This window comes from Sciurus vulgaris (assembly GCF_902686455.1).
Source record: "Sciurus vulgaris genome assembly, chromosome: 14".
Lineage (NCBI taxonomy): Eukaryota > Metazoa > Chordata > Mammalia > Rodentia > Sciuridae > Sciurus > Sciurus vulgaris.
Genome location: NC_136475.1, coordinates 91,498,764 through 91,524,332, shown reverse-complemented (window position 1 = coordinate 91,524,332; position 25,569 = coordinate 91,498,764). Strand labels below are relative to the sequence as shown.

Here is a 25,569-nt window from a genome sequence, read left to right as displayed (position 1 = left end):
GATCCGCCATTTATGTCAAACAACTAAGATTCAACTAGGCTTCTCAGAGTGAGTGAAGAAATAAATGCTCAAGAGGTATCTGTGAGGAGGCCGAGTATCCTGTTTCTAAATCTAAATCAGGAAAGTGACTACACAAATTTGTACACTTTGTAAAAATTCACTGAGCCTTACATTTATGAACTGCACTTTCTCTACCACTATTACCCTGATTATGTAGCAGTAGTAAGAAAATTGGTGGGCAAACAAAATATTCTCAAAGGACAACAGCGGCACTCAACATAACACTTATAGAAATAGAGAAAATGTGATCAAGAAAGTAGAATGGTCAAAGAAAATCCCCGGATAAACTAAAATTAATATGATTTACATGTGCATAATTATGCATATTAAAAGTGTGTCTCAAACAACTAACTTACTTCCGAAGTTCAGCATTTTGTTTTTCCAAGCTCATTTTCATTTCCATGAGATGATTATTCTCTTGTTTTAACTGCTTTTCTGACATTTTTAGTGTGTTAACTTGCTGTGTTTGCATCTTCAGGTCGTTTTGTGTAAGACACCGCTTCTGAGTTTCCTGCTCTATTTTTAATGTCAAGTTTCTAACCTAAAAAATAAATAGTATACTTGGTGTATAAATAAATTATTTTGATTTTTCTTATCAATCAAGTTGGCAGCAAATATGGTAATGAAGAATAGATTTCTGTCCTCAGGTAGCCCATTCATTACACAGTAAAATATTTTTAAGAATGTTATACATATAATTTTAAAAATAAACCAGTTTTAACTGGACGTGGTGGCACATATCTATAATTCCAGCAACTTGGGAGGGTGAGGCAGGAGGCTCACAAGTTTAAGGCTCTCAGCAACCTAGTGAGACCCTGTCTCAAAACAGAAGATAAAAAGGGCTAGGGATGTGGCTCAGTGGTAAAGCACCCTAAGGTTCAATTGAACCTAGTACCAAACAAACAAAAACCGAACAAAAGTCAGTAAAACCCCCATAGTTTTGAAGTTAAAAATAAAATTATTAAATTCTGATTCATTTAGTATGTCATCAAAATCCAATAAAACCAGCAAGTTACACAGAATATTAAAATAAAATACAGGCTGCATAGAATATTAAAAGAAAAAAAAATTTTTTTTTGGTACTAGGGATTGAATCCAGAGTCCTGGGCACTTCAATGCTGAACTACATCCCCAGCCCTTATAGTTTTTTATTTTGAGACAGGGCTAAGATGCTGAGACTGGCCTCCAACTTGCCATCCTCCTGCCTGAGCCTCTCAATTTGCTGGGATTACAGGTGTGTGCCACCACACCCAACAAGAAGGAAATTTTAAAAATTATGAAATCACCATTAGACTGTTAGAAATAAACCTAGTTTATTAATGACTCATTAACTAGCTTATTATTTACTAGGAATATTCATACTTACATCCTCGTTTAGCACATCTTTCTGTTTAAGGAGCTCATTTAATTTCTGCTGTGATTGTTTAAGGTCACAATCCAATAAAGAACATCTTTTCTCAGCCTCCAGCAATAGGTTCTCTACTTTCTGTTTTAAAGTCCTTTCCTCCAAAAGCTTCTTCTCCATTTCTATTAGAGTAAGAATGGACACAATCATCAATCAATTTATGAATAAAAAAAGCTTACCAAATATACGGCCCAGTGCCAATAAAAATGATGGTAAATGCTGTTGCTTTATTATATATTTATTCATTTCTAAAATATTTTTATCACTCCTCTCAATATATTTGAAATAGTACGAATTTTATGCTTGAAAATTCAGTTTCATTTGCGAGTGTGAAATGTATCACACTTTGCAATATTACACCTGTTCTAATAGAAACAAAATATCTTTATCTTATAGTTCTAGAAAATGCTTCTGTCTTTAAATAAATACTTTTATTTTCTACATTTTCTACTACTGTATCTCTCAGTGTTACTATTTTTACTTGGAAACACTTCAAGGTAGATTCTACTTATCGTGCAAGTTAAAGACTCTGGGCCTCCGTTTTCTTATCTCTAGGAAAATAACAGTACCTACCTTCCTAAAGATTCTGAGTTAATACGTGTGTAGCACTCATTAATATTCAGAATGTTTTTTAAAAGTAAAAAGGTGCAGAAAAAAAAATATTATCCTGAATAGTAGGATATGGGTCATCTTTTGTTTTTTTCTTTATGCTTTCTTGTATTTTTATAAATGATTTGCAATAAACTTCTAATATATTTCATAAATAAGAAAAAACCTTTAGTCTCCTTTCATCTTCAAGTGAAAAGCAAAGTTTACACCTAACGAAGTGATTTCAATATGAAATGCAAGTCATTGTAGTTAAAGGATTACCTTTTGAAACTGATTAGAACTTTAGTTTAAATTCAATTAAGGTTCCTCTACTCTTTCATACCTAATTGGATAGTATCTAATTATCATCTAAAGTTTTATTAGGTTAAAATGAAAGCTATGAATTTTCAGTTAATGAACAGTATTGGAAGTGAGGAAAAATGATACATCCACTAGTAACAGCATTTCTTTTCTTTCTTTTTTTTTGTTTTTTTGTTTTTTGCAGTGCTGGGTTTGAACCCAGGGCGTTGTGCTTGCAAGGCAAGCACTCTACCAACTGAGCTATATCCCCAGCACATGTAATAGCATTTCTAAGCACGTTTCAAGTGTAACTACACTTGATTTTCACAACAACCTTACAACACCATCACTGTTCCTTTACAGAAAGCAAAGCATACAAAGTTAACTAACTAGACAAGGTCACGCTGCTAATAATTATTTGGCTAGCATGCTCTTAATCCAAAAAGGCAATGACATGCAGCAGAAAGATCAAATGCTTTAGACCTAGATTTGAATGCCATCCATAATTTTTGTAACATGTATAACATACAAAAATCAACATGTGTCTTCTATTAGTGTTGGAGTTTGAAAAATGGTAGTTACAGTACACCACACTGGTTCATTTTTATCAGTTTAGAGCATAACCAATAAATCAACGTACTCATAATACGAGCACAGACTAGAAAGACAAAAAGAAGTGCACTTGAGGTGACAAATATTCTATACCTTGTTTTGGATGATAATTAAATAAATGCATTACAAATGTCAAAACATTTATATTTTATTGTGCAAAAATTACACAGTAATAAAAAATTCAACTCTCTTTACTAAGCCATGGACAAGGAAACATTGTTCATTAAGTTCCTTTCAATTAGATATTCCTAAGTAGAGCACTCTTTTTATTTTTTATGATCCCGAATTAAACCTTTAAACAAAAACTAGTTTTTAATCCAAAAATCTACAATTTAGTTACATGTAAAAATTAAATGACTATTTTTTGCCGTTATTCACAAATATTATGCTTCAATATGAAATGCAATTTCTGTTGAGTTTTAAAACTTCCACAAAAATAAAGAACTGTTTTGTTTGTTTCTTTTTAAAATTTCAAATCCATTACAATCATAAATGGTCAGTTGGGACAAAAAAATTATCCTAAGACAATTCCAAGATAAAAATTGGTGTGCAGGAAAGTTAACTCTGTTATCTATTCGTATCAAATGGCTCTGAGCAATTCCAGCTAGAGTCTTCATCATGCCTGGGTCCAAAATATTCGTCAATTTATATGCTAGTTAGATCAGCTATCACTTTCAAATCTTTTTGGGGGGGGTGGTGTTGCTGGAAAATTTTTCAGTGTTCATACCTTTCATGGCTTCTGATTTAGCTTCTTCGATGGATTCATAGATCTTATTTTTATCTGCTAGCCGTGCTTTTGTAGTCTTGTGTTCAGCCTCTTCTTGTTCCAAGCTCTGTTGCATAACTTTTAGTTGGTATGTCATATCTATTTCCATGTTGCTCTTTTCCTATTAAAGATTTAAAATAGCAGCTATACACAAAAAAGGTTTATAATTCTAAAAACTTTCAAAACTTTTTGAAGCAGGTTTAACAAAAATGTTGAGCATTTATTTCCCCTCCCCTCTTTGTCTGAACTGCTGTTAACAGTAACCTGCATCCTCTACTTCCTGTCTCTGCCACACCTCCCCTCTACTGCATGGAGATCTATACTAAGACTGTTTAACATCAAAGTGAACAGTGCTGGGCTGGGGATATAGCTCAGCTGGTTGAGTGCTTGCCTCATAAGCACAGAGGCCCTGGGTTCAAACCCCCAGCACTGGAAAAAAAAAAAAAAAGTGAGCAGTGCTCAAGACACTTCTCAGTTTTCTCTTATTTGAAATCACTGCAGCCCTGACACTGTCCCTTGGCACTGCTGATGCTGACACTGTCCCTTTGCTCCCCATCAGGCTCTTTCTTGTCTTTCCTGCTGATCCTCCAAGCCTCCCCAGCTGCTGGTATTCTTCAGTCACAATGCTTCTTGTCCTGTAGCATTATTTCTCCAACTTTTAAAACATATCTAATGTTTCCCTCTTCTATATTAAAAGGAGAAAAAAGAAAAAAACCCTTAAGATCGCCTACCATTCACCTATAAATCCCCACAGAGGTCTTGTTTTAAGTTGAGAATCTTGATACTAGCAGTACATTTTCTATATATACCTTTATTATTTTCTAATTCTTGAGCTTTATTGTTCATTTCACAAATACGATACAAGTGTGTTTTCTTTTTCTCCAAATAAAATCTTTAGTATTAAAAGTGATTTTTCAAACTACATAATCTACCAACAGAATAATCTACTCTTCTTTGAATAATCATGACTCTACCCAGTCTTTTCCCAGATGGGCTCTTTCACTCATGTGGTTTCAGCTACTTACATACCAATGACTCAAATATTCCTAGCTTTTACCAGAGTTTACTGCCTTACAGACATTCTAATTTGGCTATCCCAAAGAATTTAAGAGGACTAAAATGGATTTATCACTATCTCCTCTACCTGTGATTTTTCTTTCTTCTTTACTGATTAATGGCACCACTAAATATCATGCCATAACCCCCAAACCTAGGATTCATCCTTAACTACTATTCTCAAACCACTTTTAATCAATTACTAAGTGCTGTGAAATATTCCTTCCTCAAATGTTTCTGAGACACTTCTATTTCTTTCCTTTAAACTATGCCCTAATTAAATCTCCATTATCCCTTATCTGAATTACTGGAAAAGGCTTCTGACTAGCCTACTGGCCTCTAGTCTTGTCCTCCTCAAATCTATTCTCTACATAGTATAGTGATCTAACGATCTACCTTACATGTACTTCTAGAAAGATCATCCAATTTAAGCCCTTCAGTGTCTGGTCCTTAAAAGTTTATATTCTAAGTTTCCTAATAGAGCATTTAATATCTTAACCTAGTCTAGCTTATGCCTCGCTCTGTACCCTTACTCTGGCCACTGAATTCCTCGTACTCTTACATGAAGAGCATACTGTCATCTTTAGACCAATTTTGGCTTGATGTCTATTTTTCTTTTTAAGTTTCACTGGCACATCCCTTACTCTAGAAACTACAGCAACTGTTCAGCCTACAAAACCCAAATATTTACCATTTTCCCCCTTAAAAGGTTAAAATTTGTTGATCCCTACTCTGTTCTCCAGAAATACTGAACAGTCTATACTTAAATAAACAAAGAGCGCCTTATTAATTTTCACCCAACTCTGCTCACAATGTCTTCTCCAATCAGTGAGCCTTTCTTTACCTTGCCAACCTGAGACTGTCAGACTGACGACTCAGTCTATTCCCTCAGTACACACACCCTGCCATACTTCTATCATTCTGCAGACCACCTGCATTAGAATCATCTGTGCTTTATTGTTACTTTTTAAATTACCTACCAGACTATGATATTAAGGTCAAGGACTGCATCCTGATTTTTCTACTACAGAAGACGCACTCAATATTTAAATGAATGAATAAGTAAATGAAAATAAAAAACTAACTGTACATCCCTGCCTTATAGTATTTTTAAAGAAAAACTTCCAAATGTCAAAAGTGATGTCATGACTTTATATATTTAAGATATATTATGAGTCAAAATTTGAGTTTTCCTGGATCCCTCGAGAATCATCTTTATTCTACACACAGAGTATCCTCTCACAAGCAGAAGCATGCTAATGATTGCTTGTATGGTGTTACAGTAAGCCTCAAATGTACCTTGTCTACAGAACCATGTCGAAATGGAAGAGTCAGTGAGCACGTGAAATATTCCAGTTAGTGGTTCCCCTACTTCCCCTTCTGCTCTCAAACTCTACTGTGATTTTCTTACACAAAGTGATGAGCTTAGCCATATCTTACCTTCTCCAAATCAGTACATTTTTCCTGCAATTGTCTCTTTTCCAGCTCTGTTTTTGCTAGTAAGATTTTGCCATTCTTTAAGTCTTCTTCTAGGCCAGATATTCTACCTAAAAATTGCGACAGTTTAAAAAAACAACATTCCCAGAAAGTTATATGCATTCAACTAAGAGTAAAAATGTGGAAGCTGCTTCATATTTTGAAGCTGTTTTTGTGAGCAAGAGTTTTACACTTGTTAGCATAATGCTTTACAGTTAATTCAACAAGTAGAATTTACTACCTAAGGAATTTAGTACTTAAAGTATTTGAAAGTATATTAAGTTCATAAGTAAAATAATGTAATTCAAAAATTCAAAATTCATAAAGCTTTTTATCAATGTAGTTGTACTGTTCTAACTTTATATAACAGAGTGCTACATGCTATTCTAGCACATTATCCATCATTTAAAGTTATTTCCAAAATATGAATCATTAAAGAGTAATTCAAGTACACTCTATACTTCATACCTTGTAAATCATTAATTATCTCTGATCCATGGGTCCGGTCCCTTCTTTCAGATTCTAGAGCTGACTGAAGATTGATAAAGTCTTTTTCAAGTTTTAACTTAGCAGTTTCCAGCAGGCAGTTTTTATCTTGTAGATCTCTATTGTTAGACTCTAGCTGCTGAATTTGTTTTGAACTTTCTGCCTGGGTTTTTCTTAATCGAGCTGCAGTATCAGATTCTGTTCGTAGCAAAGCATTGGTTTCGTCCAGCTGTTATTTCATTCAAAAGCAAACAAAGAAATACAGGTATATAAAATAAAAATACATTTATTTATTACCTCATTACAAACTTTTAAAAATAAAAACCTAAAAATACTTTATAAGGATTTACTTCTAAAATTAGAGGCACAGGCCTTTTGAAACACTGCCAATTAAAATTAATATTAACAGTCAGTCATAAATAAAATTCAATATCATTTTACAAACTGAGATCAACCTACTTGTCGCTGAAGTTGATTCACTTTCTCGGTGGATATTTGAGAGTTCTGATTTCTTTTTTTCAAATCTTCAAGTTGATCTTTCAAGCTGTTAACTATAACAAAAAACATTTTAATGGTAAGCTATTAATAACATTCTCTCTCTGTCTCTCTCACACACACACACACACACACACACACACACACACACACACACTCTCTTAATATTATCCTAATAAGTATTTAATGTTATACACTACAAACCATCATTTTCCAAATTTCGTTTTTTGTCTGCTTCATGATCAGCTTTCCGCTGATATTCTGCATTTTTGTGCTGAAGAAGTGCCTTTTCTCTTTCTAACTGTCTTAACGCTGATTCCACATTTTTCCTTAAGGTAATCTGAAATAATACTTAACATTATTATCAAAAGGAAATATGCATAAAAAGCAAATCAGCAAATCAAAATAAAATATTTCAGCTATTTCAAGTAGGTAAGAGACCTAATTAAAAAAAAAAAAAAAGGATTATCACTGTTTTTTTAAAACTATAAAATATATTCCTTGTTTGGAAAGTAGGAAAAGTAGCATACTATCTTTAACAATCAAGATCATAAATGTTTTCTTTACTACTGAAAGTCAAACTTCCTTTAATCTTCCATTACTATTTAACCATTATTATTGTATACTAACTATGGGTCTAAAGTATTATGAATAGCAATTAAACAATAGTCCCTTTGTGTTTTCCAACAATGCCTTTAACCACATATACAAATGCATTTTTTTTTTTTACTGAAACACCCACATTGACATATCAAACTTGCAAAAAATCAATTTTGCAAAAACAACAGAATGAAGCCTAAACAGAAGCTACCCTATAATTTCAGTCTTGTCCTCCAGTGCCACAAAGTAGGTTTTACTATCTATCAAGATACAATCATATTACCATGTATTAACAGAACTCTGCAAGTCAGTCAGGCACCGAGGATTTTTACCAACCAATATTAATAAAGGCTGGGAATTTGGCTTAGAGATTTCCTAGCATCCATGAGGCTCGGGTTCAATTTCTCCATACGGTGGGGGAAAAAAGTTAATAAAAGTATAGGGTGGGAGGGGTTAGTGTTAGGGTTAGGGTTAGGTTTAGGGTTAGGGATAAGGAGGGTGGTAAGAATGAGGAAGAAAGGAATGTATAGAGGGAAAAGAGGGGTGGGAGGGGAGGGGGGAAGGGGAAAAAATAACAAAATGAATCAAACAACATTGCCCTATGTAAATTCATGATTTTTAATTAAAATTAAAAGTTAAAAAGAAAAAAAAAAAAAAAGTATAGGGTGACTTTACCTCTTCTTCTAGTTCCTTTGCTGTTTTCTCTAGACGAACATTAATAGATCTAAAGAATTTCAAAAAGAAATAATAAATAAAATAATTCTAATTTATGATAAAAGCAATCTATAAAGTTAAAAATAATTACATAAATACTTTGTAGCTCTTCTTCTTTAGTAAAATGTTTGAACTTAAAATTTTTAAATATAAGCCGGGCATGGTGGCACATGCCTGCAATCCCAGTGACTAGGGAGACTGAGGCAGAAGGATCTGGCATTCAACGCCAGTCTCAGCAACTTAGGAAGGCCCTAAGCAGCTTAACGAGACCCTGTCTTTAAATAAAAATATAAAAAGCACTGGGAATGTGGTTCAGTGATTGAGTGCCACTGGGGTCTATTGCTAGTACAATAAACAAATAAATGAACGAATAAGTAAATAAATATTTATCTATAAAACATACTTGTACTTCTGTTCTAGCTCCTCTTTGGCTTGTACCTCACTGTTAAGGTGTTCTTCTAACGTATATAGTTTTTTCTGAATCTGTCAAAAAATAAGAAACTTTGTTTTGGTTATATTTAAAGATAAGAGCCTTAAAGAAAACGATGGCAAGCTTAATTTTTTTCCCTTTGCAATCTTCACTATGGTGTAATTGTATTTGCTTAATGTGACTTTTACTGATAAAGGAAAAACTCCCCCATATTCTGTTTTCTGTCACACTACACATCTGTTTGAAAAAACTTATGTAAACTAAACACGAATGAAAAACTCATTTTGGCAGAATTCTTCAATGAAATCAAATTTCAAATTAGTTTCTGGAATCCTCCAACACGCTTCTATAGGTTTTCATTTGAAAATATGGTTACTTTTTTGTGCTTATGAGATAAAAGATCTACATCTGAAATAAATATTCAGAATATTTAACTGATTATATATACTAAAAATATATAGCTGTTTTAAAAAATGAGAATATAAGCTCATCTACTAGATAAGATGAAAATCAAAACAGGTGAATACCCAGGTCAAGACAGCATAGTAAGTAAGTGGGTAGTGTAAAATTAATCCAGGTCTATTAGATTCCAATGCCAATATTCTTTTCATTATTCTTCCTAGTGATTATATTCTCCATGGTTTCTTAATCATTTATCTTAAAATCTCTATCATCCCACAGTAAGAATAAACAGGCTAATGAACTAATCAAGTTGAACTGTTTGGGGCTGCTTCTGCATTTATTTGAGCATACTAGTTATTATATTTTACATGTTCTTTCTGCCAGTTACATAACTTAGTAAGTAATAAGATAATTCCATGATGTACATTTTAAATAATGGATTCATAGTACCAATATTAAAAGGGATACTTGGTAGGGAAAAAGTTGGAAACTTCTCTCTTGGGTAGAAGAAGTCCTCCAAAGGGGAGCCAGACTGTGACTATATTAAAAAACTGCTAGAGTGACGTTTTCCCCTCATTTTTCTATGTAGTTGATAACATACCTCTTGACTTTCCTATTAAAAAAGAGAAAAAAAGAAAGAAAAAAGATTATACTTTATAAAATTTCTAAGAAAAATCATACCCAAATTATCCAACCTGATTTTTAATTTTCATAAGTTTGAAGAAAATGGTTTTGCATTTACATGTATGTGGGTATACATGCATGATTTAGTTTTGTATGCAGTTACAAATTACAGCAGTCACAAAATACAGTCTGATAGAAAATATCATTTATATACACACAATCCTAAATAGAAACTCAGAATCTGAATCTCTCTCCTACTTCCTCTATACCTGACAGCTTAATATCTGTACACTTTTATAGCACTAAGATCACAAAATTTAACTGGTATTATAGCTGTTTACAAACCTAGAGATTTACAAATCTCTTTGTATTAACCACTGCAATGTTATTATGTACTGTATTATACAAGGAATACCATCTCAGGATTTTAAAAGTAGCTTTGAATGAACTTTTAAAAAGCCATGTGTGTCTGGGCATGGTGGCACATATCTAATCTCAGCCACTCCAGAGGACAAGGCAGGAGGATGCAAGTTCAAGGCTAGGCTCAGCAACTCAGCAAGACCCTGTCTCAAAATAAAAGGGCAAACTGGGAATGCAGCATAGTGGTAGGGCACTTGCCTAGCTTATGTGAGGCCCTGTGTAAAACCTCCCTTGGTTCAACCCCAGTACCAAAAAAGAAAAGGAAAAAAATATATATATTTGAACATGTCACTTAACTAGAATAGTAAAAAATGTATACGTACTTCATTTTTTCTTGATTGTACCAAATCATTTTCTCTACAAGATGGAGAGTCACTTAATAACCTAGAAGGGAGGAAAAAATAAAATCTTTTGTATTTCATTTTAATCCATTTTGTCTTATTCAACCACGTTATTCTCATAATTAAATATCAACCACAAAGATTTCTTTTTTTCCCCTTCAATATATTATTTTAGAGAAAGCAGTATTTTAGCCTCTAGAAACTTAAACCATTTTCAGTAATTTAAAATGCACACTTTTCCTGTTTCTCCTCCTTCTCATCTAGTCTTTAATTTTATTGGGACCAGAGTCATTACACTGAACTCATTTTCCTCTTATTCATCTCATTTTAATTTCTTTAACTATTAGATCTTCTTCTATTCCATCTTCTAGAAAGAAATGGCTGTTGGTAAAAAGTCTCTTTGCAGAGCACATAACAATCATTTGCCCCACTGCTCGTCCCTGAGTGCCAATTGTAATCTATTTTCTAATCTTACACCCAATACTCACTGCAGTCAATGATTATTTACTCAATGACCTCTTTTGCCAGGATCTGTGCAGAGATTATAGGCAAGAAAACCTCAGTCTCAGTAAGTCCTCCAGTCACAGTACAGCTCCCATGCCCTGTATGAGGCCCACGAGGCCGCACTCTTCTGCTCTCAAGGCATGCTTACATTCTCAGTCTCTCTCCAACTACTTGCTTCAGTACAATCCTCTCCTAAGCTCCCTGTATCTTGGCCACTTTTCTACCTTCAAACACAGCTAACATGCCACCTTTTCCCTGAATTCTCACCTGACCTTCCCCCAGTACCCACCCAAAAGAAATATGACTTTTTCTTTAGATTTATTCATATTCTCTCTCTCTCTCTGTACCTGGGATTGAACCCAGTGGTGCTTAACCATGAGCCACATCCTCAGCCCTTTTTTTTTTTTTTTTTTTTCAGATAGGGTCTCACTAAATTGCTCAGGCCTCTCTAAGTTGCTGAGGCTGGCTTTGAACTTTCAATCCTTCTGCCTCAACCGCCCAAATCAACAGGATTACAGGAGTGCGCCACCACAACTGGCCCATCTCAGATTCTTTTGGCATCTTGTATCCTTCATGAAATGAAAAGCTCCTTTAGAAAACTGTTATTTGTTCTTACTTCATAAACAACAGTGCCTTGCAATAATATGTAAATGAGTATAATGTTTAAAAAATCATATAGTAAAATAAAATTAAAAATAACCGAGAGTTTTGGAAAAACTCAAAGTTTAAAACAAATTAATATTTAAGGGGCTGGGGATATAGTTCAGTTGGTAGAATGCTTGTCTTGCATGCACAAGGCCCTGGGTTCAATCCACAGCATTAGAAAAAAAAAAAAATTAATCTCCTATAATTCTCAAAATAAGATGTCACTAGACTAGGAAAAATAACACAACGAATAATTCACATACAGATTTTCCCGATAGTAGGTAAACCCTATGAAAGGCAGCTGATTTCCCACAAAAGCTTTAGGAATTGGAAAGGTTTCTACATCTCCTTTATCATCTTCGATGTCATCAAAATTGCTGCTGTCTATGTCACTGCTGAGTTCAGGTACTACGGGAGCTGCCGCTATTAAAAGAAAAGAATTATTTCATTGATAATCAAAATGTAAGACACAAGTCACCTCTATGTTGATGACATTATCAATATGATTATACATTGTTTTACACAAAATCTTAGCAACACATCTTCCATTTTATCACTTCACATAATTAAGATTTTATGAGTAGTTTGTTATTATAGACCAGCATTCATAGATTAATCGTAAGGAAAGGTATATGATGATATTCTAGGTGCCAAAAATTATAAGTAGAAAGCAATAACCTGCACATATATTCTTTAAGGTCATCATTTTTCTACATTCTTTTAATAGTAATATCACTTACCCTTAAAATGAATCCATGCCATATATAAATAAAGTAAAAGTAAATTACTACTCTATGCTTTACCAGAGTATGATCTCCATAAATAATTATTTGCTGATTTATTAGCTCAAATACAAACAACTAAAGGATTTTATTCCTCCCATTCTGAACATGACTTGGAGCCACAAAATTTTCCTTGGCAAATTAAGGAATATATAATGCTTATTATAAAAGAATTGACAAACATTGCTAGTAAGTTCATATTGGTTTGCTAAGATATTGAGGAAATATTAATTTATTTATAAATGCTGCCACAGGAAAACTTTGAAATGCAATCTCAATTTAAAAATGAGTTAGCATAAAGTTAACAAAAGAGAAATTAATTTATGAGATTTTAAATGGAATGGAAATATTAGATTTATTGACTTACTCTCTCTTATGTTATCCCAATTCCACTGATCATTCTTAAAGAAAGGATGCTGTTTGATTTCTTCAACCCCATTTCTCCCAAGTCGTACCTCTCTAAACAATGCAGTTAAAGATTGTATTATAAAAAATAAAATGGAAAAAAAGTTAATTCTTATCAACAATTTAACCAAAATAAGGATAACAAATTAAGATTTTTAAAAAATTGCTTCAGTCTAAGTGTTTCTCTAAAATAATCTCAATTTTATAGCAACTGAAGGTTCTGATTGGATTAAAAAGACTTGATACACAGCAAACAATAGGAAGTAAAATATATTTCCCTCTGCTATTAGTGTCAATGAAGTATGCGAGACTGCCAAGTAAAATGATTCACCTGTGTGTTTCAAACCCTATGACCCACCAAAGCCAGCATGTCACAGACACAGGTCTAACTCTGGGCACAGTCACGTGATTCCAACCTTTCTAAGAGAAGTATTATTTCAAACGTTCTCTTCTTTAAAAAAAAAAAAAAAAAAATCACATTTTAAGTTTGGAGCTATACATATTTACTCTGAAAAATTCTTTCCCTACATTTATATTAAAATTATCACTTTGAATATAAGAAAAATATGATTAAGGATTTCATTCTTCGACCTTCTGATTTTTCAATGAAGACTGTATAGGCTGGAAATGTAGCCCAGTAATAGAGGGCTTTCCCAGCAAGCACAAGACCCTGCATTTGAGCCCCAGCACAGCAAGGGAAAAGGAAAAAAGAAAAAAGACTGTATGGAAATAAAAAGCACTTGCTTTAGGTGTGTTCCTGGAGTTAAGTTTAACATGAACAGGAAAACCTGTGTATTTCAAAGGACATGGTCCTAGCCACATTTATGACATTGTATTATTTTCAAAACAGTTCAAAATATTCACCTATAATCATCCTTAGACTGCACCCCCTCCCAATAAAAAGCAAATCTACAAATCCTAATCCATTATTAATATATGCTGTGCCCCACTTTATAATGTAATCCCCACCCACCCTATTTAGTCCCCAAATCTAACATTATACAGGTTTAGTTGAGTTTAGCAGCATTGATTAATCATTATTTATATAATTAACAAGTTTTAAAGTTTTATCATATTTATGACTGACTCACAAAAATTATTTTCCTAAGAAAGATAAAATAACTTTGTGTTTGATGGAAAAAAAAAATAACAAAAATTTTATACTAGCTAGGTGTGATAATGAATGCCTGTAATCCAAACTACTCAAGAGGTTGAAGAAGGAGGATCTCAAGTTTGAGGCCATCCTGGGCAACTTATTGAGATTCTGTCCTAAAGTTCAAAAGGGGCTGGGGATGGAGACCAGTGGTAGAATGCTTATCTAGCATACATGAGGCCCTGGGTTCAATTCCCAGTACTGTAATACTACAATAATAATAATAATAATAACAACATTAAATTTGATGAGAAAAAAAGTTATTTATTGTTAAAAGAAAAAGATGTGCCAATAAAACTTCACTGGGGGGTTAATTTTGTAAAATCATTCAATTTTAAAATGTACATCCCAGGATTCTACCTTCAAGATTTTATCTCACAAAAAGTATATAATGATGAATGTATAAGCATCATCACTACAGTAGTAGTAACAGCAACTAGAGTTCACAGACAATAAGGTGTGCAAATAATAAGGTTGTGCAGAGCTAAAAAAGCCAGATAACATTAGTTACCTAACCTGAGCCCATCCTTTTATTGATGAGCAAAATTATTTCCCAAGGAAAGAACACAATTTCCCCATGATCACAAAGCTGATGAATAAGTTTGGACTGAAGAGCTAGCACATTTGCTAGGATGACCTCTATCACAAGTATAAAAGAGGACACCAGAAGAGAAATGAATACAGAAATGAAGTAAGAAAAATCAAATAGTTTTTCCTAGTTTTTCCTTTTTTTGGTACTGGGAACTTAACCCAAGGGCATTTAACCACTGAGCCACATTCCAACACTTTATATCTTTAATTTTTAGAAAGGATCTCACTAAGCTGGTTACGGCCTCAGTAAGTTGTTGAGGATGGCCTTGAACTTGCCGTCTTCCTGCTTCAGTATCTCAAGTCACTTCATTTACCGATGCTGGGTTAGCTTTTCTTTTAGAGGCAGGTTTTCACATTTGTTCATCTATTGAGTTTTGAAAAACATAAAATTTCCAGAACAGACTTGTTCGTATTCAAATTGAATAAGAGGGTTGGGAAGGAGGCACTCTTACATCAAATGCAAACCGTTTTTAAGATTATAAACTGTTGAATATTTATCTACACAAACTGCTGTCCTCTCAAAAGTTGTACAACCAAAACTAATACCTTAAGAAGCTAAAATGGGAAAACAAAAATTTTATTTCTTTTCAAATGTGTTAGCTTACTAGGTTCTTCTTCTTCTTCTTCTTCTTTTTTAATGGCTTTTGAAATGAGGATTAAGATTAAATTACAACTGGGTTGCCCACACAAAATTCTAAAGGTAACCCAACACCAGGTTCAGCAGTAGGAAAAGGCTAACTGAGAATTAAATGCAACTTGGTTAATGAGAGTTGTATTTCATATGTAACTAAATTAGACATGCTTTCATTTCTACAAATTTAAAAGTAAAAGGGCTTCTTTACGAAGAATTTCAATGTACATTACCTATCTGTCAAGAAGGCACAGATGAGATTCTTCGCATGTTTAGAAATTTCTGCATCTTCAGGGAAACATAGTGAATTTTTATGATCCATAATTTTGCTATAAGTTCCTACAAGTGAATCTGCATAAAATGGAGTATCCCCTAAAATTCCAAGAAAGAAGATGCTGAATATAATGGTGGATGCAAATTAAACACTTTTCATCTAATTTTTAAATACGTTAACTTTAAATTTGCCACATACATGGAAAACAAAGACAGGAGTCCCAATTAAAACAGAAGTAGTCAAAGAATTTTAACCATATTCATGATGATCCTTCTACTATTAAAAACAAAATAAAATCAATGCTAACTTTAGAATTTTTTTTGTGGGGTGGGTGGGTACCAGGGATTGAACTCAGGGGCACTCGACCACTAAGCCACATCCTCAGCCCTATTTTGTATTTTATTTAGAGTTAGGGTCTCAGAGAGTTGCTTAGGGTCTCACAAGTTGCTGAGGCTGGCTTTGAACTTGAGAGCCTCCTGCCTCAGCCTCCTGAGCCGCTGGGATTACAGGCATGAGCCATCACATCGGGCTAGTATTTGTTTTTAACTGAAGAAAGGAAATGACTTACTGAATTCAAGAGAGCCTTGAAGTGGGATGAGACCAGAGTATTTGATGCCTGAGCTGGACTGGCATCTTGAGATGGCTCTCTAGAGCTGTTACACAACACAGCAGCCATTAGTGATATGTGGCAATTTAAAGTTAAACTGAAATTGAATAAAATGAAAAATGCAGCCCCCTAGTTACAGTTCAAGTGTTTGATGTGGTCAGTGGCAACCACACTGACTGGTGCAGATATAAATTATTTTCATCAAGACAAACTGGACAGTGCTGTTCTGAGAGTCAGAGTATCTGACTTTCAGAGCTTTCACACAAGAGGGAGTAGGGCCCAGACTGTGTGTGACCCATCTAAGATGACAAATAGCTAGAGCCACGAAGGGGCAGAAATCATCTTACAATGCAGTATTGTGGCCAACTACTAATTATAATAAAGAGCCACTGAAGCAAGTATAAAGATAGAAAAAGCTAAAGGAACAGTTCTAGTCACTACTCATCTAAAGTCACAGCAGGTAAAGGCCCTGCCCAGTAAATGTCTATACTCCAGGTCACTTCAGTGCAGGTCAACTTCCCTAAATTAGCCAGTGCAAAACTTTAAAAGGTGTACTCAAATTATTGTTTGAATTCAAAGGTGGCTTGGCGGTGGAGAGCACTGAATTCAAGAATTTTCTAGTGCCACTTTTTCTAGTGCAGTAGAATCTTTTAAATAAAGTTCAGTGCCAACCAACAAGAGAAAGCACTGCAATAGACTTAGAACACTGTAAATCATTGCCATTAAATTCTAATTTAGTTCTCAGACTTGAAAACAGTAGAGGAAATTTAAATGGCATATTCAAATGAGCCAAATTACTTCTTCAGAGGTACTTGTTTTCTAAATCTCTAAAGAAGAGGCAAAGCAATAAGAGAACATACTCAACTTTCAAAAGATTACAAAATATGGGGCTGGGGCTGGAGTTGTAGCTCAGTGGTAGAGCGTTTGCCTAGCACTTATGAGGCACCGGGTTCGATCTGCAGCACCACATAAAAATAAATAAATAAAAAGGTATGTGTCCATCTACAAATAAAAAAAAATTAAAAAAAAAAATTATGAGATACATCTTAGTCCATCATCAGATCACAAACCACAGGTGGGAGAACAGACAGCTATTGATACCACATGGTATGTATAAAGAACTCATTACAACAACAAAGGGCCCAAACAAAGTAGGTCATACAATAATATGAAACCAAGCATAACAAGATCAATGCCACATTCACTGGCACTGATCGCCAAGAGAAGGCAATTTTTGCCACAGAAAAGTTCCATAGTACTCATTTAGATTTGGGCTTTACCAAACACTTCTAATTTTTTAGCAGTAATCATACTCATAATATATATTTTATACTCTCAATTTCTTTTAGGGTCATGATCTAGAAAATAAATTCTGTAATTAAAATATATTTCCATTAGCCTTATGTTTAAAATATAACAAGTAAGATTATCCAAAAAACTCCACATAATGTTATTACCCTTATCATACTAAACTTAGAAAAGTAGATTTAGCTACATCTCCCCTCATCCACAAGACAAGTAATTTAGTCATTGCTTCCTCATCCAAAAGATATTTTTGTGACCCCAGTGCTTAGGAATGGAAAATGTTAGGAATGAAGTCTATGAAATATAAAAAAAAAGTTCTGAAATACTTCAGCTTTGCAAATTTTAATTTGATCAAAGTAAAAGAAATGACTGAATTTGCTTTTGAGTTTTCTAAAACTGAAATATCATAAAAATATACTTATTCTGATAACCAAAGATCAATACTTAACGATTCATTCCACTGAACTACAAACCAAAAAATACAGGGAGTAAATAAAAGGAATACATTTTACAAAATCAATTATAGGACAAAACTACATAAACTAAGAAGTACTTTTAGCACTGGGATTGTGGCTCAGTGGTAGAATGTTGGCCTTACATGCACAAGGCCCTGGGTTCAGTCACCAGCACTACAGGAAAAAATACTTATAGTTCTCTGTTATTGGAATAAACAATAACAACCTTATATTTAAAACATTGATAATACAATAATCCAAAAATATCTTAGAAGTGAGGCCTACTGAAGCTATAAACTTCTTTTTTTTGTTTTTAAATGTTTTTAGCTGTAAATGAACACAATATCTTTATTTTTTTAATGTGGTGCTAATAATCAAACCCAGTGCCTCACATGTGCTAGGCAAGCCCTCTACCACTGAGCCACAACCCCAGCCCTGTAAACTTGTTCTTGTTTTAACATTTTCTTAACTTGAAAGGGTCTACTGAAGAAATATTTTCTAACATACTTTTTAATTCCTTTCATGTTCTACTTATTCTACTTAATCACTGTGCCAGATTTAGATAATACTAAATCAAAATTTCCAGAAATTTCAATCTTCCGTAGGACACAGGCCATTTCCTTTTATTTCCAAATTCTTTTTTTTTTTTTTTTGGGTGCTGGGGGTTGAACCCAGGGCCTTGTGCTTGCAAGGCAAGCACTCTACCGACTGAGCTATCTCCCCAGCCCCCTATTTCCAAATTCTTAATTGAACTAAAGTGTTCTGAAAAGATTTTGAAAAAGAACAACTTAAAATATTTACTCACCCACTAGCATCTCAAAAAGGAAAACACCAACAGACCACCAATCACATTCTCGCCCATAGTAACCATCACCCCCTTGTGACTTCAGAACCTCAGGTGATATATAATCAGGTGTTCCAACTGCTGTATCACAATGTACCATGCCTGTCTATAAACAGCAGAAAAAGAGACCAATGTGAAAACAGAGATATCAATGCAACTTATTTGTTTACTCTTAGGTATACAGTGACTACATATTGCCACTAACAGAGCCTTCATTGCCAACATGGCTTTGGGATACATGAAATAAATGTATTATAAATGCATAAAAGTGTTTGAATTATGGGAGCCACTACGATTAATTTTTACCAAGGACTATCCTGTAGTTTATACTTTGGGGAAAAATTTAATAGAGACTTATTAGGATAAATAAAATCTCTTAATTTTGCATGCCTTCATAGAAATTAGAATTTAAAATATGAATCTTGTGAGACTTAAGAGCTAAACCCTTCCTACACACACACACACACGCCTATTTAGCCTAAAAGGTTCAAAGGAAGGAGAGAATATAAGGAGAAATATAAGAAAGAAATGACAAAGTTAGATTGATAGATGAACAATTTAGGCTTTAAATGAATGGAGGTAGTACGATAGCTTGAAGAGAAAAAGAGCATTTTAAAAAGAACAATGACCTTACATAAAGCATGTTCAAAAAATGCAGTAAAGTCCAAATCAGTTAATTGGAAAGTTCCACATGATGAAGGTCAGAAGGGAAAGTTGAATATCAGTTTCAATAGCTACCCTGCTGCAGAATAAACACTTGGAGTAAACTATGCAAATAGCACTCTCCTTTTGGAAAATTAATGTTCTACCCAGAATATTTGACTAACGTCTTAAGGTTCTTAAAACAAACATTTGAAAATATTTTTAAGAACTATCTCATGGGGAAAGTCCTTAAATTATATAGATGTGGAACTTACATTTATGACAATTCTCTGATTCTGCTTAAAAGAACTACTGGAAGGATAAATCAGAAACTAGAGCTTGATTTATACCTGCTGGGGAGTATGTGGGAAAAGGGTAGAAAGAAGGAGTTAAAAAGAAGTAATGGGAACAAGGTAATAAGGACAAAGAGCAAGAGACCTTGCTCAGAGCATACATCTTGTACAGCTTTATTTCTTAAAACAGAGGAAAATTCACATATAAAAAAGTAAAAAACTGAACCTGCTTTATAAATGAATAACAAAACCACACCGTATGGGGATAGGAAGAGCAGCTCCAAATAAAACATTTTAATAGGATACTGTAAGGATAAAAACAAAAGAAATACTAAACAATGTTAGCAAATCTGTATGCTACAACAGTAGGGATTGACGGTTATGAAGTAATTTTAGGTATATACTAGGGTTGAATAAGTAAATAAATATACCACAGATAATGAAAACCAGGTTTTGGGGTTTTTTTTGTTTTTTTGTTTTTTTTTTTTTTTGTACAGAGGGTTGAACTCATTGAGGCACATCCCCAGTCCTTTTTTGTATTTACTTAGAGACAGGGTCTCACTGAGTTTCTTAGGACCTCACTAAGTTGCTAAGGCTGGCTTTGAACTCGCCATCCTCCTGCCTCAGCCTCCCAAGCTACTGGGATTACAAGTATGAATCACCATGCCCCAAGGCTTTTTAATGTCTAAGAAATTAAAAAAAAAAAAAGAATGGAAGAAAGACTAGAATCCTGTGAAAGTGAACTTGAATCATATCTATATGAAATCATATTGAATATATTATGCAGAAGAGAAGTGCAAAATTAAATGTAAACACACGTGGGGATGTGACTTAGCACTCAAATGTGCACAATGCCTACCTACGAGAAGTGATGATGCTCCAGGAGCTATGAGCACAGCTGGGCCCCTAAACACTGCCTTACCACCCTCTTCTCTAGTAAGAGGATCAGAGTATAAAGAAATGACTGGTTCCAGGGCTGGGGCAGAGAAGACACAAGCCAAGTCTCACACATTTCGTAGTGTCAGAAAGAAAAGGAAAATGCTCCAAAAGGGGGACATGTGGAAAAGACAGTGGGACCAACCTGGGGAGCTTTTACAAGGTAGCAAGCTCTGGACCAAGTCTCTATGTATGAGCTGAAATTTTCCAGGCAGACTATCGTGAAATAATAACACAGTTTAAAAGAAGTATAAGGTAACTCAGTGCTTCTGCACCCTGAGGTACTACCAAATGATACAGAAAGTGGAAGTAGGCAGGGGCCATGTCATCATAAGAGGCTTTATGAACAAGCTAAAGGAGTGTGAACTTTATTCAGCAGGTAAAAGAAATCTAATGAAGGGTTTTAAGCTACAAAGCAAGACTTTCAAAAAAGTTCCTCAAAATTATTTTAACTGCATCTGACTAAACATTGATTTGCTAAGTATATCTGGTGTTTATCATTCACAAAATTTCATAAATGAAGAGTTTACTCAAAACACAAAATTGGTCAATCAGAGATCTTAAGAGTCGGTCTCAAAAACAGTTTAAAAGGGCTCAGTTGGTAGAGTACTTGCTTCACATGAACAAGGCCCTGGGTTCAATCCCCAGCACCACACACACACAAAAGTTCAGAATGCCTTCTATGAAGATAGAAAAGAAACATTGTACATGGAGTTCTTTATCAGAAGCCCTAAAAGCCTTAGCTGAACTGTTGCATAGGAGGGGCTTTTCAATCTGTTTAAAAAATTTTAAAAATGAGCACTTGTGCATTCTTTTCAGAGAAACACACCCTTTATGCCTTGTAAGGTTCTTGGCTTGACTGAGCTCTGCCTTGTCTTGTGTACTAACTGAAAAACAGCTCAAATAGTTTGGAATTCACTTCCACTACCACTGCTTTGGTACCCAGAGCCACACAAAGCTGCCTGCCTGGGTTATCCCAGTTCCCCCTGGTGGGTCTTCTCTTATTTTCATAAGAGCTCTGGTTACAAAGAGGAATGGCTTCTGAATGGTCGACCTGCATTACTCCAATAATGCATCAATAACTTCAATTTCTATTCCTTTTAATACATCAATTTTGCAGAGAATAGAGTTATTCAGAAACATGTATCAACACCTATATTTTAACTTTTTAAAAAACAGCAATTTAATAAAATGGTACGTATTAATAATGGACAAAATCTTATCTTTAGAAAACTTAAAATAAGAATTTATAACTTGTCATAAAAGGTGGTGTAATGGATGATGACAATGAATGAGTCCAACACACCCAATTAATGGAAATCATTTAAAATAGTAGTTCTCAGCTGTAGACACATCCATACATGCAAAATACAATATGACTCTCACATCCAGGTGTGTGTGTGTGTGTGTGTGTGTTGTTTTGTTTTGTTGCAGCTTTTAGGGGGAGAGGGCTGAACTCAGGAGCTTATGCATGCTAAGCAAGGAGAAAGTTCTATCACTGAGCTACACCCTGAGCACTAGATAGTTTTTTTCTTTTCCTGAGAAAGAGAATAACAGCAATAGTATGCAGAAAATGGTTGTTAACCCATAATTTACTTGTGATACAAATTAGAGAAACACCAACTCTTAATTTTGATAGTAACAACTTATTTAGTCCTTCTAAGTTATAACCTCACAGTCGTGTTTCATTTTTGCCTGTGTCCGTGACATAATGTTTTAGAGGAGGCCAGCATAACTAAAGAACGATCTGAGCGCTGGGCCTTATGGATAAGGGGATGATGATTCATTCTCTAAAGGGCTAGATTATGAATCATCACAGGTCCTGTCAGCAAGAAGCCGATTTTAAAAGTCAAAAGGTGCATAGGTGACTCACAAAAGAGAAATCAATGACATGTATATGAAGAGAGGTTTACCATCATTAGTTGTTAAGAAACACAATTTTTAAAAGATACTGCTTTATACCAGTGAAAATGGTAACCTTAGCTGAACAATGGGAAGGGTTACTGAGGACATAAAGAGATGAGATCTCTCCTGCACTACTAGGAACAGGTTATGAACATTTATAGCCTTTCTGGAGATGAGGCAATATTTTATTAATGAGCCCTCTGGTATGGTAGTATCACTTCTAGGTTTACACTCAGAGAAACACTTGTCAAAACACACATGGGATGTGTATGAAGGTGTTTAAGACAGTTCTGTTGATGGGAGGGAGATGAAGGTGACCTATGAAACAATACTAGGGGAATAAGGCAAACTGATAAGATACCATGGAATACTAAGCATCAGTTAGAAGCAATGAACTCATCTATATTAATCAGGGATAGTTAGCAAAACAATGCTGAGTAACAGGAATAAACAAAATGATACCAATTCTAATACTACTTACACAAACTGAGTATATGTACATCAGACTAATACTCTAAAAAGTGTAAGGTAAACACCCTACATTGGTTGTTTACAGGGAGAGTAAAGATGAACTAGAAACTGAAAGGAGAAAATTATAATAAAAATAAAATGGGGTCAATGTGTAGATCTCTCATGACAATAAACTGTGAGCTAAGGAGTATAATTAACACAACTTTCTTTACTTGGATTTTAAAAAATAAATAAAATTAAGCCATATTTTGTTTGCTGAAGAAACAATTTAAGATAGTCTAACAGTTTTAGTATTTGCTTGCATTTTGTGTAATTATTCTATAAACACCATATTTCTCATGTTCCCCATACCCTTGCATTCTTTGGTGGTACTGGAGATTGAACTCAGGACTTGCATGTCATGTGCACTACCACTTAGCTACATCAAAACCCTTTTTATTTTATTCTGAGACATCTTGCTCAATTGCCCTGGCTGCCTCAAACTTGCAATCCTCCTACCTCTGCCTCCCCAGGTGCTAGAGTTGCAGCTGTGTACCACTGCACCTGGCAACACCTTTCTATTTTGCAAAGTACCTTTAACTTTCCTCTATAAACGTGGTCTGATTCATTTCCTTACATCCCACCCTATTCTCAAAAGTTTCTGGTCTAATTAAAATCAGAATACACTCATGGAAGTGCAGTACATAAACAAAATAGATCATATACCCTAGACAGAAAAGTTTAGCATTCTATCAGAAAATGATTTCATATTTGATTTTCACTACAGATTAATTTTCACTGCTAATCATTATTTTCATAGTAAATAACACAAAAAGGAGCTTTGAAAGCAATAAAAAAAAACTTCTATTAAACACTGAAAAACAGTTACAGGACACAGTAACAGATTCTGTAAAGCACGCCAAAAAAGTGCAGATGTTAGGAATGGCCTAGAAAGTATAGCATAAATTTTGAATAAGTGGGAATATTATATAATTAAAAGAATGATCAGTCAGATTAGGATTATCAAGGAGAACTTTCTAAATTAAGTAAAATCTGGGCTGATTTTGAGAAAAGACGAATTACTTATAAAGGAAAGATAATATAAGTGTCACATAGTTGGCATGAATAATTGAGGAGGTAAAGAAGAAATTTACTTCCAAATATATGTCTCTGCTAGATAACTAACAGGAAAAAGATTAGCTATATCAGCATATTGGAAGATTATGAAAACCATATTAAAGATGATACACACTTGCTATCAATATGTATTAACACTTATAAGTCATCTTCTAGATCCAGCAAAGAAATGTGAAAATAAATAAAATATAATACTGCTCCATCAGGAATTACACACACTAAGAGGAAAGGACAAAACATAAGTTTTGCAACCAAAATAAATCAATACCATAATGAGCTATGAGGCTAATGTCATTGAACCTATTTTCATGATAAGGATTGTTCAATAGGTAAAGCATCACAATGGTTGATGTCCCCAAATTTATTCTGTATGGTTGATGTAGAAAGGGTAGGTAGAAGGTGGTAACATAAATTTCTTTCCTAATCTCCTTTCCTAAAGCAAAAAACGGAAAAATAACAGTGGTGGGGGAAACAGTCACATGTCTTGCTTGACTGTGTGTCCCAATCTTACATCGAGGTCACGATACACATGAACTAGTTTTGATTGGTACCAAATGCCTGTCAATGTTCTATGCGGGAGAAAGCTACGCTGAGGTTTATCTCTCTTACATTCGACAAATCTACTGACAAAGTGTTTTATAGCTAGATGAATTATGGTAAAGGAAGTGTTTTAATTTGGTTTAGTTTTGTCTTGAGTTGTTACACAATAAACAAAACTAAATTTATTGTTATTTGAAACTACAAAGACCTGCTGGGTATGGTGGCATCTTGATTTGAGGTGTTACAATACTTTCTCAAAAAACGTGCTCTTTTTAAAATGTGCTTACTTACTTCATCCATCTTCATACACGTGCCAAAATCTGCTAATTTTAGATGTCCATGTTTATCCAAGAGCATGTTGTCAGGCTTCACATCTCTGTGTATTAAACCCATGGAGTGTATTGCATCCAGAGCAAGAACAACTTCGGCAGTATAAAATTTGGCCCATTTTTCAGGTACATCGTAATTACTCATAAGGTTTACAAGGTCGCCACCAGGCATGTATTCCATTACCATGTACAGATATCTATCATCTTGAAAGGCACAAAAGAGCTGGAAAACAAAAGGAAAGGAAAAAAAATGTTTTTAAACCAAACCAAACCAAACCAAACCAAAACATAAATGGGAAAAAAAAAAAAAAAAACCCAAAAACTATTATTATGAATGAAAAACTATTTTATTACTAAAAATGGAGT

At 34.2% G+C, this 25,569-nt stretch overlaps 1 protein-coding gene across 1 annotated transcript in view; it reads right to left on the bottom strand.

Annotated features, from left to right (window-relative positions):
* The window catches only part of ROCK2 (Rho associated coiled-coil containing protein kinase 2), a 134,516-nt gene that overhangs the window by 26,804 nt on the left and 82,143 nt on the right, over positions 1-25,569 (bottom strand). Inside the window, exons 5-20 of the mRNA XM_079111585.1 lie at positions 25,166-25,426; positions 18,933-19,077; positions 15,720-15,858; positions 13,074-13,165; positions 12,188-12,347; positions 10,758-10,818; positions 9,992-10,003; positions 8,962-9,041; positions 8,520-8,568; positions 7,449-7,584; positions 7,209-7,300; positions 6,732-6,978; positions 6,228-6,334; positions 3,693-3,852; positions 1,427-1,587; positions 417-601 (exon numbers count right to left, since the gene is read on the bottom strand). Coding sequence (XP_078967711.1) covers positions 417-601; positions 1,427-1,587; positions 3,693-3,852; positions 6,228-6,334; positions 6,732-6,978; positions 7,209-7,300; positions 7,449-7,584; positions 8,520-8,568; positions 8,962-9,041; positions 9,992-10,003; positions 10,758-10,818; positions 12,188-12,347; positions 13,074-13,165; positions 15,720-15,858; positions 18,933-19,077; positions 25,166-25,426 — 2,087 coding nt within the window. The remainder of the gene's footprint in view (positions 1-416; positions 602-1,426; positions 1,588-3,692; positions 3,853-6,227; positions 6,335-6,731; positions 6,979-7,208; positions 7,301-7,448; positions 7,585-8,519; positions 8,569-8,961; positions 9,042-9,991; positions 10,004-10,757; positions 10,819-12,187; positions 12,348-13,073; positions 13,166-15,719; positions 15,859-18,932; positions 19,078-25,165; positions 25,427-25,569) is intronic.